This window comes from Melanostigma gelatinosum (assembly GCF_949748355.1).
Source record: "Melanostigma gelatinosum genome assembly, chromosome: 2".
NCBI classification, from domain to species: domain Eukaryota; kingdom Metazoa; phylum Chordata; class Actinopteri; order Perciformes; family Zoarcidae; genus Melanostigma; species Melanostigma gelatinosum.
The window spans coordinates 12,879,654-12,896,349 of NC_136635.1; the positions used below are offsets into that span (position 1 = coordinate 12,879,654).

At 41.0% G+C, this 16,696-nt stretch overlaps 3 protein-coding genes and 1 long non-coding RNA gene across 7 annotated transcripts in view; all 4 read right to left on the reverse strand.

Annotated features, from left to right (window-relative positions):
- LOC306796733 (uncharacterized protein) overlaps positions 1 to 4,678 on the reverse strand; it is a 6,322-nt gene extending 1,644 nt beyond the window's left edge. For 3 of the 4 annotated variants that reach the window (XM_079295804.1, XM_079295803.1, XM_079295801.1), the window contains exons 1-5: positions 4,632 to 4,678; positions 1,602 to 1,636; positions 1,379 to 1,525; positions 460 to 639; positions 8 to 259 (exon numbers count right to left, since the gene is read on the reverse strand). In XM_079295804.1, the coding sequence (XP_079151930.1) occupies positions 8 to 259; positions 460 to 639 (432 nt within the window). In that variant the 5' untranslated portion in view covers positions 1,379 to 1,525; positions 1,602 to 1,636; positions 4,632 to 4,678. The remainder of the gene's footprint in view (positions 1 to 7; positions 260 to 459; positions 640 to 1,378; positions 1,526 to 1,601; positions 1,637 to 4,631) is intronic. The other variant, XM_079295802.1, reaches the window with a different exon arrangement.
- Positions 4,679 to 4,943: 265 nt separating this feature from the next.
- On the reverse strand, positions 4,944 to 5,579 carry LOC306795169 (citrate synthase-lysine N-methyltransferase CSKMT, mitochondrial-like; the record flags this gene model as incomplete). Its single annotated transcript, XM_079293578.1, has 1 exon — positions 4,944 to 5,579. The coding sequence occupies one exon, from the start codon at positions 5,577 to 5,579 to the stop codon at positions 4,944 to 4,946; it is 636 nt and encodes a 211-aa protein (XP_079149704.1).
- Positions 5,580 to 8,081: 2,502 nt separating this feature from the next.
- LOC306794425 lies at positions 8,082 to 12,640 on the reverse strand. The gene is made up of 5 exons (XR_013772926.1): positions 12,594 to 12,640; positions 9,612 to 9,646; positions 9,389 to 9,535; positions 8,458 to 8,539; positions 8,082 to 8,257 (listed from the first exon to the last, which is right to left on the reverse strand). It is a non-coding gene; the product is annotated as an uncharacterized lncRNA (long non-coding RNA).
- Positions 12,641 to 12,905: 265 nt separating this feature from the next.
- LOC306795992 (citrate synthase-lysine N-methyltransferase CSKMT, mitochondrial-like) lies at positions 12,906 to 13,541 on the reverse strand (the record flags this gene model as incomplete). The annotated part of the gene is made up of 1 exon (XM_079294747.1): positions 12,906 to 13,541. The coding sequence occupies one exon, from the start codon at positions 13,539 to 13,541 to the stop codon at positions 12,906 to 12,908; it is 636 nt and encodes a 211-aa protein (XP_079150873.1).
- Between the last annotated feature and the right edge of the window lie 3,155 nt (positions 13,542 to 16,696).

Genomic DNA, 16,696 nt, shown 5'->3' on the forward strand with positions numbered 1-16,696 from the left:
TTCTTACCGTGCTCCTGGTTGGAGAGACTGTGTCCGTGCTGCCAGGGTTGTAGTCTGGTGGGGGACTAGGTGAGGAGCTAGAAGAAGAGAGAGGAGAAATAGGAGTGAAGATACAATAGGAGGGAGGAGATGGGTCACAGCGAGTGGAGGAGCCAGTGCTGCGTTGTGAGGCTGGGATTCTACGGCGGATGATCCGTGGGGAGTCGGGGCGGTTGGGGTCCGGGATGAGGAAAGTCCTCCACGTGAAGCGTCGTCCCGCCTGAAGGTTTAAAAAAATAAATACAACCATCAGACCACTGCTCCACATCGTGGAAACAAACCAAGGACTGTTACATCATATAGACTTCTCTGCAGGCAGTTCTGTTAGTCATTCGGTATGTGAGTCTCAATGGGAGATGATGAAAGAAACTTATCAAAGTGTTAAAATAACTGTGTGACATTCAGGTTCTTTGTTCTTACCGTGCTCCTGGTTGGAGGGACTGTGTCCGTGCTGCCAGGGTTGTAGTCTGGTGGGGGACTAGGTGAGGAGCTAGAAGAAGAGAGAGGAGAAATAGGAGTGAAGATACAATAGGAGGGAGGAGATGGGTCACAGCGAGTGGAGGAGGAACGTAGGGGGACGTAGGGGAACTGTCGTGCCATCTGAGGGTAAAAACACACACAACCCTCAGACCACTGATCCATATCATAGTCATTTCTCATATCACATTGAAAGGATCAGTAGCACAAAGCAGTGTGACTAGATAGAAAGTAAATGTCATACAATAAATGATACGCTCGCAAAAGTATTAGCAGAAACAAACCCAGTACAGTGCAACATGTTTGCATTTGTTTCAGTGTTGTTACTGCAGGAGGCCTTCCATATGTCTACATTGACTAAAAGTCAGAAACATATCAGCACTTTTTCGATAGAAAATATCTTTTAGTGGTTCTTTCACTCTGCTGTTCATTGTGTTAATATGTATGAAAAATATCACAAGTATGTAAGAAATGTATGAATTGTGAGTTAATATGGATTAAATATATTATCATGCGTGCATCACTTGTGATCCGTATCACCGAGAAGTTATATAAATATAAAGAAACAATATTTCTATTAGCATTTCTCAGTTTAAGCTAACGCTGGACGGTCGGGTCTATAAAGCTAACGTTAGCTAACCAAGAAAGCAGCTTTTGTTCAGATAAACTTGTTTAAACTTGGTCTCAACAGTCAAAAGTCAGTCCTAGTGGATTAATATACACTGATAACTGAAAATATTATCAATATTAGGATAAACATCGGTTCAGATAGATACATAAATAAATACATAAAAAACAGTGGTGGAAAAAGTATATAAATCTCGCTTTTTTTCCTGCAAAAGTTGATCAGAATCAGACTTACCTTTATCAGTAACGTTAAGTCACGGATGCAGAAAAATCCTGGTTTGAAGGTGTTTCTTGGGAGGTTTCTTCGAGTGAAAGTAGATTTCGGCTTTTTCGAGTGAAAGTAGATTTCGGCTTTTTCTGACGGACCAACGGTTGGAACAGACTGAATTTAGAAAAAATGCACAATTTGGTAAACATGGTAACGATGGAACGTTCGACTGAGAACAGCTCGTTCTTACCTCAGAGTCTCCATCAGGTCCTCAACAGTCCTCCGCTGCACAAACAGACATTAAATACAACTTTAAGAGGAATATATCCACATGAGCTCAAATAATACAACTAACATGACATTGTGACTCAGTCTCCTGTCGCGTTTGAGAGTCACGTGACCTGCCCAGGGGTTAACCACACATTAAGTCTCCATTCAGGCCTATTTAAAAAACACGGTCTCATATAATGTCCAATAATATAGAGATGCATGTTTGCATGGAGGTTTGAGGGTGTCAGGTTGGACCCTGTCCTTGGTCCTATGTGGTCCTCCAGTGTCCACAGATTGACAGCACGTGGACCTGCTGTTTCACGTTTCCTACATTGTTGTGACAGGAAGCCAGAGTTTCAGAATAAGTGACACAAACATCAATTTGAAATAAAATGAAAACATATTTTCTGAGGTTTGTTTACTGGTCCACATCCTGTCTGTCTTTGGGCCATCGTTGGACAAATGTCTCTCCAGAGACATTACATTTACACACCCCTGCATCACACCTGTATTACTCTCTTTGATCCATTTTCTTTTGTTAAAGTAGAAACTTGATGTAACTTTACTAATTGCTATTGTGCATAGTGGCATGTATGCACATGTTAAATGAGTTGTTTAACAAGTACTTGTGGGAAGAAGCAAAGTTAGTAATGTGCACGAATGAGTTCTTTGGTCCGAAATATTCTGCTAGGATGAACACTGTACACACTTTGGTTAGATTTTAGTCTACATGATTTAAAACACTGACCAAGGACTTGCTGTCATATAATGTATGTAAATGTAGATAATGGTTGGCTGCTATGTAATAGAATTTGTCACCAAGGAATCAAACCCGAAAAACAAATGCTATTTGTACACTTGAAGCACGATTGAGATTACTTACACTTCTTTACATAATTGTTATTGTGGAAAGCATTTTGTACACAGTCTCATCTATATAGTAGTTACAGACATAGATAAAGACAAATATGATGCATATGTTCATTAACACCACTATATTTGCTGTCATCATTACTGTCTGTTTTGCTAACATGAGTAAAATATAATACAGAGATGTGTTTTATCACATCAGAGCTACAATGATCTCAATAAGTTAATGGAACAAATTGTTTTCCTGTGACGCCAATACACACATTTGTGCACTTCTAGCACTCAACCAAATTAGTTGTCAAATACTGTGTTATGCATTTGTTGGCATGTGTGTATTTGTGTGAACTTTGTAGTTTGTGGTTAGATTTTCCTTGAAAGATGTTTTGCATTCTTTACTTCACAGCTGTCACAGAAATGACACATGTCTTGCTCTCTGACTCTTTCAAAACAACTAAAAATAATCATTTTTGAATTGTGATTGAGACAAAATGGCAGATAGGGCAATAGAGAGGCACAGATCTCAAATGTTTCCCAAAAACATGTCGAGACACATTACATCTGTGTAGTTGTTGTGTCCTGTGCATCTCTTTTTCTCTCACTACAGCAAAGGCATGCGAAAATCTGCCAAAAGTCAGCAACCAAAAGGAGGAAGGTTTTTGACTCTAGCCGACAGAGAGCTGAGGGTACAGACCTCCCCGCGCTCAAACCAAAGGTAAGACTACACCTTAGGGCGTAGGAGTACAATTAGATTTAATAGGAAGAGAAAAACTGCTCAAAGTTGTACATCTCCGTGTGGAATCTCTGTCCGAAAATAACTGCAAGAACAGTTTCATGACATTTGAATATGTACAATTCAGCCGATATAAACGTAGGCGCTTTCAATTGTATTTCAGTCACAAGGTTCATCTTCTACTGGGAAAGTAAGTTGATTTGTCCTTTCTTTCTGTGTACATTAGTTTTTAGTGGCACGATTAATCAGCTGAAGCCCAAATGGCGTTCCCTCAGATCCCTCACTGTTTCTGGCTTTATAGATACTGGTTTCCCCTCTTTGAGCCATTGGCTTAAATAGTCTGAGGCGTGTCAACTCATACTGGTGGTATTAGTTTAAAAAAAAACACTGAATCTGTGGTATTTTCCTTTCCTTTCCACAACTATAAATCTTAAGATGTATGCATTATAATTTCATTTTCTTTAAACATAACTGTGTTGACAGTATGACCCCCTATCTTCTCAAGCTGCACTACTTCTTTTGAACCTCTTGTAGACTTATACTCTTACTCTTTGACAAGTCACCATCAGAATACAGAGCTCGGCCAAAAGTCTGTTTGTCTTAGTTTGTTCTTGTAAACTTCTCTGCTGGCTGAGACAAAGCAGCCAGGACAGAGGACAGGAGGAATGACATACTACTGTATGTGATACCTGCGTTCTTCATTATTATCATTTATAAACTTCACTCAGGACAATTTAGATTTGTTTCCAGTTATTAGTGGCTTTGCTGTTGTAAACATAACTGTTGCAGCTCTAGAACCAATATTTAGTTCTACCTAAATTACAAATAACTTCTATTCCTGTTCAGATTATTTAGTCATGAAAAAGTATTGATAAGAGTGGCTCCTTGGCCTAAAATCCTAAAGATACCTATCCGTACCTTTAGGCCACCGTAGTTCTATTAGGTACTGAGCTGAGGGTTGTGCAGTTGGTTGCAATTTGCAACCTCACCACTAGATGGATCTAAATCTCACACACTGTTCCTTTCAGGTAATTCTGATAAACCAAGACTTGTTGATCCTTGCGATTTGAATTGTGTCCAGTTAGACGTCTGTTGCTCAGCATATATATATATATAATATATATATATATATTTATATATATATATATATATATATTATATATATTATATATATATATATATATATATATATATATATATATATATATATATATATATATATATATATATAATATATATATATATATATAATATATATATATAAATATATATATATATATAGTTATTTATATATATATATATATATATATATATATATATATATATTATATATATATATATATATATATTATATATATATATATATATATATTATATATATATATATATATATATATATTTGGTCATTACCTTTCTCTGATGACTTGTGACCCGTGTGTTAGAAAATCAAGTGGCAAAATGCGATCGACATATTGGGCACCCCTGGTTTAAGTGGTTTGTCAACTTTTATCATTTCATAAAGAGGTCATTCTTTACCTTCAGGTTATTTTATAAGTAGTAAATCTATTGTCTCTGCTGTCGGAATGTGGAGGTCCAGTTTGGTGGATAACTCACTCTGTCTGTGTACCTTATCAATTACTTTTTACAATCACTTCAGTAGTTTACTCATTTAATATTATCACCATCCAGATGAAGAAAGTTGCTATACAATAGAGCGAGGAGTCACTTGGTAGCAGTAGTCAGTCCCCTTAGCTCCCCAACCTCCTGCACCCCAACATCTGCTGCCATCAACCCCGGCTCCTGTGCCTCCGTCTCCAGCCACAGCAGCCTGGCATCAGGGTCTTCATCAGAGAACTGGAGCAGAGACCCTGAGCTCCGCAACACCGACAAACACTGCTTCAGCACCTGATTGGCCTTCCATTTCCCTTCCTTAGACCTCAACAAGGCATCTGTGGTGCCCTTATCAACTATAAGGTCCACACTGCTACAACCGTAGTGCTCGTGGAGCTGTGTGCAGTCCAGCTCTACGAACTCAAGCCGAGAGGAAAGATTGTGAGCTTGAATGGCTTTGGTTTGGACGTGTTCATGCATTAGTCGCACAGCTATGGGGGAAATGTCTGCACAAGTGACCCGGACCGGGAGAGGAGAGCGTCTGTAAATACAGGGCCCGAAAGCAGAAGTGCCACAGCCCATAGCCAGGACTTGGAGCAAACCGTCTGGGTGGGGCTTGGTCTGCAATAGGGGCATAATGAAGTCCCGGACAGCATCGAAGCCAAAGAACCACTCAAAGTGTTTGAAGGTGTTTGTGCTGCTGCTGCTCTCAGTGTAGAAGCGGTCCCAAGTTGCTTTCTTATCCATGTTTTCAATCAGTTCAGCTAGGCAGAAACACAGATGGGATTATGTCACGAGTTAGTGAGTGAACATTAGCAGTAAAACACATACAACTTGCCTTAATGCCTCCATCCTTCTGTCATATTTGGAGGGACTTTATGCTGAAGTAAATTTAAAATCCATCAATTTAATGTGTCAAATGTCTTTTCTTTTAATATATGATTTAAGACCTTTTCTTGGGTCCTTAGAAGCCACTAAGCTCGGCATGAAGACGATCTACCAAGCTGACAAACTCAAATGACTCACATTGCTCATTAAAATAAAAAAGCAACATACACTCAACAGTCCTGCATTGAATCCTCCCTTTGTGTACTTTATAATGCTCAGTTCATCTTTAAACTGTTAAATAGATGTGTTGATGTATCCAGGCTGTGTTATATTAGACTGCATTAGCTTGGTGTTGCCAACAAGTTTGCAACTGAGTGTGACGTTATTGCACAACAAAGTGCTACGTTATGGTCAGCTTCTGTAGCTAACATATCGGTGACAATTAGGTAAGACATCAGTGCACACACCTGCAACTCACTTTAACTTTTCTTTCTTACTTATTTGGAGGTTCACGCTATTCCCCCCCAGACCACTCGCTGTGTGCAGACACCCTGCCTGAGTCTCGGTGCAGTGACAATACAATCAAAGGTGTTATGATGTGGTGCGTTCATGGACCCAAATGCAGACTCAGGACAGCAGAGTTATTTTTCAAAAAACTATTTTATTTATTTCTCACAGGCAGAGGAAAAGACAGGAAATACATAGTCAAAAAGGAGGCGTCTCTATGCGCTCCGCATGGGTCCAAGCCGGAAAGTGGCAAAATCCTCTGAGCGGCTGACGAAGCCGACAGGTAAACAGTCACGTCAAACACAGAGGCGCGTCCTCGCGCTCCGCTCTGATCCTAGCCGGAAAGTGGCTGGCAGGCAGGCTGGAACGTCTGTGTGATACCCGAGGCTCGACACAGGAACGCCAAGACTACACAGTTGATCTCCGAGGAACTAACTGGAAGGCTTCTTCGTGCAGGTGAAAACCCGAGGCTCGACACTGGACGGCAGCTAAATTGAACACAAAAACAGATTGTTAGAGCTAAAAGAGCTAGGTGAGGAGCTAGAAGAAGAGAGAGGAGAAATAGGAGTGAAGATACAATAGGAGGGAGGAGATGGGTCACAGCGAGTGGAGGAGCCAGTGCTGCGTTGTGAGGCTGGGATTCTACGGAGGATGAGCCGTGGGGAGTCGGGGCGGTTGGGGTCCGGGATGAGGAAAGACTTCCACGTGAAGCGTTGTCCCGCCTGAAGGTTTAAAAAAATAAATACAACCATCAGAACACTGCTCCACATCGTGGAAACAAACCAAGGACTGTTACATCATATAGACTTCTCTGCAGGCAGTTCTGTTAGTCATTCGGTATGTGAGTCTCAATGGGAGATGATGAAAGAAACTTACCAAAGTGTTAAAATAACTGTGTGACATTCAGGTTCTTTGTTCTTACCGTGCTCCTGGTTGGAGGGACTGTGTCCGTGCTGCCAGGGTTGTAGTCTGGTGGGGGACTAGGTGAGGAGCTAGAAGAAGAGAGAGGAGAAATAGGAGTGAAGATACAATAGGAGGGAGGAGATGGGTCACAGCGAGTGGAGGAGCCAGTCCTGCGTTGTGAGGCTGGGATTCTACGGAGGATGAGCCGTGGGGAGTCGGGGCGGTTGGGGTCCGGGATGAGGAAAGACCTCCACGTGAAGCGTCGTCCCGCCTGAAGGTTTAAAAAAATAAATACAACCATCAGACCACTGCTCCACATCGTGGAAACAAACCAAGGACTGTTACATCATATAGACTTCTCTGCAGGCAGTTCTGTTAGTCATTCGGTATGTGAGTCTCAATGGGAGATGATGAAAGAAACTTATCAAAGTGTTAAAATAACTGTGTGACATTCAGGTTCTTTGTTCTTACCGTGCTCCTGGTTGGAGGGACTGTGTCCGTGCTGCCAGGGTTGTAGTCTGGTGGGGGACTAGGTGAGGAGCTAGAAGAGGAGCTAGAAGAAGAGAGAGGAGAAATAGGAGTGAAGATACAATAGGAGGGAGGAGATGGGTCACAGCGAGTGGAGGAGCCAGTCCTGCTTTGTGAGGCTGGGATTCTACGGAGGATGAGCCGTGGGGAGTCGGGGCGGTTGGGGTCCGGGATGAGGAAAGACCTCCACGTGAAGCGTCGTCCCGCCTGAAGGTTTAAAAAAATAAATACAACCATCAGAACACTGCTCCACATCGTGGAAACAAACCAAGGACTGTTACATCATATAGACTTCTCTGCAGGCAGTTCTGTTAGTCATTCGGTATGTGAGTCTCAATGGGAGATGATGAAAGAAACTTATCAAAGTGTTAAAATAACTGTGTGACATTCAGGTTCTTTGTTCTTACCGTGCTCCTGGTTGGAGAGACTGTGTCCGTGCTGCCAGGGTTGTAGTCTGGTGGGGGACTAGGTGAGGAGCTAGAAGAGGAGAGAGGAGAAATAGGAGTGAAGATACAATAGGAGGGAGGAGATGGGTCACAGCGAGTGGAGGAGCCAGTGCTGCGTTGTGAGGCTGGGATTCTACGGCGGATGATCCGTGGGGAGTCGGGGCGGTTGGGGTCCGGGATGAGGAAAGTCCTCCACGTGAAGCGTCGTCCCGCCTGAAGGTTTAAAAAAATAAATACAACCATCAGACCACTGCTCCACATCGTGGAAACAAACCAAGGACTGTTACATCATATAGACTTCTCTGCAGGCAGTTCTGTTAGTCATTCGGTATGTGAGTCTCAATGGGAGATGATGAAAGAAACTTATCAAAGTGTTAAAATAACTGTGTGACATTCAGGTTCTTTGTTCTTACCGTGCTCCTGGTTGGAGGGACTGTGTCCGTGCTGCCAGGGTTGTAGTCTGGTGGGGGACTAGGTGAGGAGCTAGAAGAGGAGCTAGAAGAAGAGAGAGGAGAAATAGGAGTGAAGATACAATAGGAGGGAGGAGATGGGTCACAGCGAGTGGAGGAGGAACGTAGGGGGACGTAGGGGAACTGTCGTGCCATCTGAGGGTAAAAACACACACAACCCTCAGACCACTGATCCATATCATAGTCATTTCTCATATCACATTGAAAGGATCAGTAGCACAAAGCAGTGTGACTAGATAGAAAGTAAATGTCATACAATAAATGATACGCTCGCAAAAGTATTAGCAGAAACAAACCCAGTACAGTGCAACATGTTTGCATTTGTTTCAGTGTTGTTACTGCAGGAGGCCTTCCATATGTCTACATTGACTAAAAGTCAGAAACATATCAGCACTTTTTCGATAGAAAATATCTTTTAGTGGTTCTTTCACTCTGCTGTTCATTGTGTTAATATGTATGAAAAATATCACAAGTATGTAAGAAATGTATGAATTGTGAGTTAATATGGATTAAATATATTATCATGCGTGCATCACTTGTGATCCGTATCACCGAGAAGTTATATAAATATAAAGAAACAATATTTCTATTAGCATTTCTCAGTTTAAGCTAACGCTGGACGGTCGGGTCTATAAAGCTAACGTTAGCTAACCAAGAAAGCAGCTTTTGTTCAGATAAACTTGTTTAAACTTGGTCTCAACAGTCAAAAGTCAGTCCTAGTGGATTAATATACACTGATAACTGAAAATATTATCAATATTAGGATAAACATCGGTTCAGATAGATACATAAATAAATACATAAAAAACAGTGGTGGAAAAAGTATATAAATCTCGCTTTTTTTCCTGCAAAAGTTGATCAGAATCAGACTTACCTTTATCAGTAACGTTAAGTCACGGATGCAGAAAAATCCTGGTTTGAAGGTGTTTCTTGGGAGGTTTCTTCGAGTGAAAGTAGATTTCGGCTTTTTCGAGTGAAAGTAGATTTCGGCTTTTTCTGACGGACCAACGGTTGGAACAGACTGAATTTAGAAAAAATGCACAATTTGGTAAACATGGTAACGATGGAACGTTCGACTGAGAACAGCTCGTTCTTACCTCAGAGTCTCCATCAGGTCCTCAACAGTCCTCCGCTGCACAAACAGACATTAAATACAACTTTAAGAGGAATATATCCACATGAGCTCAAATAATACAACTAACATGACATTGTGACTCAGTCTCCTGTCGCGTTTGAGAGTCACGTGACCTGCCCAGGGGTTAACCACACATTAAGTCTCCATTCAGGCCTATTTAAAAAACACGGTCTCATATAATGTCCAATAATATAGAGATGCATGTTTGCATGGAGGTTTGAGGGTGTCAGGTTGGACCCTGTCCTTGGTCCTATGTGGTCCTCCAGTGTCCACAGATTGACAGCACGTGGACCTGCTGTTTCACGTTTCCTACATTGTTGTGACAGGAAGCCAGAGTTTCAGAATAAGTGACACAAACATCAATTTGAAATAAAATGAAAACATATTTTCTGAGGTTTGTTTACTGGTCCACATCCTGTCTGTCTTTGGGCCATCGTTGGACAAATGTCTCTCCAGAGACATTACATTTACACACCCCTGCATCACACCTGTATTACTCTCTTTGATCCATTTTCTTTTGTTAAAGTAGAAACTTGATGTAACTTTACTAATTGCTATTGTGCATAGTGGCATGTATGCACATGTTAAATGAGTTGTTTAACAAGTACTTGTGGGAAGAAGCAAAGTTAGTAATGTGCACGAATGAGTTCTTTGGTCCGAAATATTCTGCTAGGATGAACACTGTACACACTTTGGTTAGATTTTAGTCTACATGATTTAAAACACTGACCAAGGACTTGCTGTCATATAATGTATGTAAATGTAGATAATGGTTGGCTGCTATGTAATAGAATTTGTCACCAAGGAATCAAACCCGAAAAACAAATGCTATTTGTACACTTGAAGCACTATTGAGATTACTTACACTTCTTTACATAATTGTTATTGTGGAAAGCATTTTGTACACAGTCTCATCTATATAGTAGTTACAGACATAGATAAAGACAAATATGATGCATATGTTCATTAATACCACTATATTTGCTATCATCATTACTGTCTGTTTTGCTAACATGAGTAAAATATAATACAGAGATGTGTTTTATCACATCAGAGCTACAATGATCTCAATAAGTTAATGGAACAAATTGTTTTCCTGTGACGCCAATACACACATTTGTGCACTTCTAGCACTCAACCAAATTAGTTGTCAAATACTGTGTTATGCATTTGTTGGCATGTGTGTATTTGTGTGAACTTTGTAGTTTGTGGTTAGATTTTCCTTGAAAGATGTTTTGCATTCTTTACTTCACAGCTGTCACAGAAATGACACATGTCTTGCTCTCTGACTCTTTCAAAACAACTAAAAATAATCATTTTTGAATTGTGATTGAGACAAAATGGCAGATAGGGCAATAGAGAGGCACAGATCTCAAATGTTTCCCAAAAACATGTCGAGACACATTACATCTGTGTAGTTGTTGTGTCCTGTGCATCTCTTTTTCTCTCACTACAGCAAAGGCATGCGAAAATCTGCCAAAAGTCAGCAACCAAAAGGAGGAAGGTTTTTGACTCTAGCCGACAGAGAGCTGAGGGTACAGACCTCCCCGCGCTCAAACCAAAGGTAAGACTACACCTTAGGGCGTAGGAGTACAATTAGATTTAATAGGAAGAGAAAAACTGCTCAAAGTTGTACATCTCCGTGTGGAATCTCTGTCCGAAAATAACTGCAAGAACAGTTTCATGACATTTGAATATGTACAATTCAGCCGATATAAATGTAGGCGCTTTCAATTGTATTTCAGTCACAAGGTTCATCTTCTACTGGGAAAGTAAGTTGATTTGTCCTTTCTTTCTGTGTACATTAGTTTTTAGTGGCACGATTAATCAGCTGAAGCCCAAATGGCGTTCCCTCAGATCCCTCACTGTTTCTGGCTTTATAGATACTGGTTTCCCCTCTTTGAGCCATTGGCTTAAATAGTCTGAGGCGTGTCAACTCATACTGGTGGTATTAGTTTAAAAAAAAAACACTGAATCTGTGGTATTTTCCTTTCCTTTCCACAACTATAAATCTTAAGATGTATGCATTATAATTTCATTTTCTTTAAACATAACTGTGTTGACAGTATGACCCCCTATCTTCTCAAGCTGCACTACTTCTTTTGAACCTCTTGTAGACTTATACTCTTACTCTTTGACAAGTCACCATCAGAATACAGAGCTCGGCCAAAAGTCTGTTTGTCTTAGTTTGTTCTTGTAAACTTCTCTGCTGGCTGAGACAAAGCAGCCAGGACAGAGGACAGGAGGAATGACATACTACTGTATGTGATACCTGCGTTCTTCATTATTATCATTTATAAACTTCACTCAGGACAATTTAGATTTGTTTCCAGTTATTAGTGGCTTTGCTGTTGTAAACATAACTGTTGCAGCTCTAGAACCAATATTTAGTTCTACCTAAATTACAAATAACTTCTATTCCTGTTCAGATTATTTAGTCATGAAAAAGTATTGATAAGAGTGGCTCCTTGGCCTAAAATCCTAAAGATACCTATCCGTACCTTTAGGCCACCGTAGTTCTATTAGGTACTGAGCTGAGGGTTGTGCAGTTGGTTGCAATTTGCAACCTCACCACTAGATGGATCTAAATCTCACACACTGTTCCTTTCAGGTAATTCTGATAAACCAAGACTTGTTGATCCTTGCGATTTGAATTGTGTCCAGTTAGACGTCTGTTGCTCAGCATATATATATATATAATATATATATATATATATATATTATATATATTATATATATATATATATATTTATATATATATATATTATATATATTATATATATATAATATATATAATATATATAATATATATATATATAAATATATATATATATAAATATATATATATATATATAATATATATATATATATATATATATATATATATATTATATATATATATATATATATTATATATATATATATATATATATTTGGTCATTACCTTTCTCTGATGACTTGTGACCCGTGTGTTAGAAAATCAAGTGGCAAAATGCGATCGACATATTGGGCACCCCTGGTTTAAGTGGTTTGTCAACTTTTATCATTTCATAAAGAGGTCATTCTTTACCTTCAGGTTATTTTATAAGTAGTAAATCTATTGTCTCTGCTGTCGGAATGTGGAGGTCCAGTTTGGTGGATAACTCACTCTGTCTGTGTACCTTATCAATTACTTTTTACAATCACTTCAGTAGTTTACTCATTTAATATTATCACCATCCAGATGAAGAAAGTTTCTATACAATAGAGCGAGGAGTCACTTGGTAGCAGTAGTCAGTCCCCTTAGCTCCCCAACCTCCTGCACCCCAACATCTGCTGCCATCAACCCCGGCTCCTGTGCCTCCGTCTCCAGCCACAGCAGCCTGGCATCAGGGTCTTCATCAGAGAACTGGAGCAGAGACCCTGAGCTCCGCAACACCGACAAACACTGCTTCAGCACCTGATTGGCCTTCCATTTCCCTTCCTTAGACCTCAACAAGGCATCTGTGGTGCCCTTATCAACTATAAGGTCCACACTGCTACAACCGTAGTGCTCGTGGAGCTGTGTGCAGTCCAGCTCTACGAACTCAAGCCGAGAGGAAAGATTGTGAGCTTGAATGGCTTTGGTTTGGACGTGTTCATGCATTAGTCGCACAGCTATGGGGGAAATGTCTGCACAAGTGACCCGGACCGGGAGAGGAGAGCGTCTGTAAATACAGGGCCCGAAAGCAGAAGTGCCACAGCCCATAGCCAGGACTTGGAGCAAACCGTCTGGGTGGGGCTTGGTCTGCAATAGGGGCATAATGAAGTCCCGGACAGCATCGAAGCCAAAGAACCACTCAAAGTGTTTGAAGGTGTTTGTGCTGCTGCTGCTCTCAGTGTAGAAGCGGTCCCAAGTTGCTTTCTTATCCATGTTTTCAATCAGTTCAGCTAGGCAGAAACACGGATGGGATTATGTCACGAGTTAGTGAGTGAACATTAGCAGTAAAACACATACAACTTGCCTTAATGCCTCCATCCTTCTGTCATATTTGGAGGGACTTTATGCTGAAGTAAATTTAAAATCCATCAATTTAATGTGTCAAATGTCTTTTCTTTTAATATATGATTTAAGACCTTTTCTTGGGTCCTTAGAAGCCACTAAGCTCGGCATGAAGACGATCTACCAAGCTGACAAACTCAAATGACTCACATTGCTCATTAAAATAAAAAAGCAACATACACTCAACAGTCCTGCATTGAATCCTCCCTTTGTGTACTTTATAATGCTCAGTTCATCTTTAAACTGTTAAATAGATGTGTTGATGTATCCAGGCTGTGTTATATTAGACTGCATTAGCTTGGTGTTGCCAACAAGTTTGCAACTGAGTGTGACGTTATTGCACAACAAAGTGCTACTTTATGGTCAGCTTCTGTAGCTAACATATCGGTGACAATTAGGTAAGACATCAGTGCACACACCTGCAACTCACTTTAACTTTTCTTTCTTACTTATTTGGAGGTTCACGCTATTCCCCCCCAGACCACTCGCTGTGTGCAGACACCCTGCCTGAGTCTCGGTGCAGTGACAATACAATTAAAGGTGTTATGATGTGGTGCGTTCATGGACCCAAATGCAGACTCAGGACAGCAGAGTTATTTTTCAAAAAACAATTTTATTTATTTCTCACATGATTTAATGCAAAAAAAATGTAAGTATCAAACACGCATTATTACTTGGCAGTTAAATATTTAACATGTATTCCAACACGAAAACAATCAGTAAATAACACTTATATAATATAACATGTTGATTTATTGAGATGCCCCTATGTACCTTGTTATAGGAGGTAAAGATCAGGAGAAGTAAACATGAAGTGTAATTATGAATACTGATGTTAAATTAAGCTATGATGAGTTTTCACTGTCAATTAAACATCTCTATTACATGTTGATGCTTCCATGACCAAGTTACGCAGATGAGACTGAGGACAGAAGAAAAGATGTTCACTTTGCATAATATGTAGCTTGACAGAGTTCTCATGTGTGTCCTGGTGTTCTCGTTTCCTTACCTCCTCATCCCTCACTCCCTACCCTGGTGTTCTCATGTTTCCTTACCTCCTCATCCCTCACTCCCTACCCTGGTGTTCTCATGTTTCCTTACCTCCTCATCCCTCACTCCCGTAACTGTCCGTGCTGGATCTGTCCCCGTTGTTTTAAAAAGCTAAATAAATTATTAGCATGACGTCATCCAGCTAGCCAAACCTGTCTGGTGTACAGCTAGCAGTGGCGGCTGGTCAATAGAGGACAATGGGGCATGGCCCCACCATGAGCCACACAAAAAAAAAAAAAAATTATAATAATCATAAATTATACAAATTGTCAATGTTTGTGTTTTTGAACTGTGGAATGTACCCAGCTGTAGCTGGGTATGTGTGTAAAATATGAAATCTGCGCAAAATATATGCTTTTCCTGCTCGTCCTCTCCGCCTGTGTGCTCCTCTGCTCCTGACACTCTGAGAACGCGCAGCTTGGGGGGCCTCATCGTTTTGGCCCAAAAGAGACGGGTCTATGAAGCAGTTTAGCCAATGGAGTGGTCTCACTGACGTCACGATCTCCTTAGTTACCAGGTCGGTCGGCCATGTTGGAGTACATACAGATCCTCCATGGCGGCGAGTAAACAAGGAAGTGCAGCGAAAATACCATACTTTGAATCACTGGATAGTGCATCAAAGGTTCGCTACCTTGCCAAATTGAAGGTTATTGGTAACTTGGATCCTTATACGATGAGTGCAGATCGTTTCAGTGCCGATCCTACTTGTCTTCCATCGGTAAACTACGCCAACATCTACGCGTATCTCGTGAACACCCCGAGTCCTTACACGAAAGACGAGCTGGAGTGCTACAAAGGGCTCGACGCTTATAATCAGTTTGTCAGTGGATGGGTCCGAGACGTCAAAGCAACGGTCGTCGAGAATTCTCATCTCGTCATTGGAAGGGTAAATATATACAGATCTGGTCCGATATTTAGCAATATTCAATGTTTACTCAGCGCAAACAGACACGTGTGTTTGTTTACATTGTACGTGCATGTCATTGTGTGCGTGTGTGTAGGAATTCACTTTCAACTAACTCCTAACTTCATCCCCCCCCACACATATATATATATATATACACATATATATATATACATGATACGACGTTAAACTCATATCAAGCAATGCTGAGGCTGCATCTCTGTGTTTCGCCTGTTGTACACGCTCGACACGTCTCTGGCACCGACTGCTGTCACGGGCCGATGAAGCTTCGGTAACCTTCTCATGTCCATGTTTAATTTATATTTCCTTTATTAAATACTGTTCACAAACGAATTTGCAAATAAAATCACTGACCACTTATAAAGTGATCCGCACATACTCGAGTGTACCCCAAATTCGATTCCTTTATATCTCGAGAGATGCGCGACAGCCATTTCTGGCGACGTCGCTTGGATAGCTCCTTCGTGTAATTTCCTTGATGTGTAATGACCGCTGGCAAACCAAAGAATGATTTCTTGTCTCTATCAGCTCTGCTGCCACAACCAAAGACAGCACAAAAGTTCACCATGATCGATAGGTTCTGCGACTCAGCCGTGCATGCCAGTGGCTGTGTGTACTCCAACATGTACTCCAACATGGCCGACAGCTAAACTGTGACGTCACACGAGACCACTCCATTGCTGATTCAAGATATAAATGAGTGACATACAATTTAGCCAATCAGCGCCCTCAAATAGATTCAGCTTGGGGCCAGAACGATCAGGCCCCCTCGCTGCGCGTTCTCGTCAAGAGAAGTCTCTACAGGCGCCCGCGCCAGCACGAGCACTCCTCCTCCAACCCCCGTTTGAGAGGAGAACTTTGGCGGAGATTCTGCAGCCAAAGAGCTGATATCAGATCAGCCTGACCTCACAATCAGACAGCAGACTCGCGGGAAAGGGAAGCAGTACATGCGAAGCTTCACTACTAGCTGTACACCAGACAGGTTTGGCTAGCTGGATGACGTCATGCTAATAACTTATTTAGCTTTTTACCCGCGCAGTTTTGGGGGGAA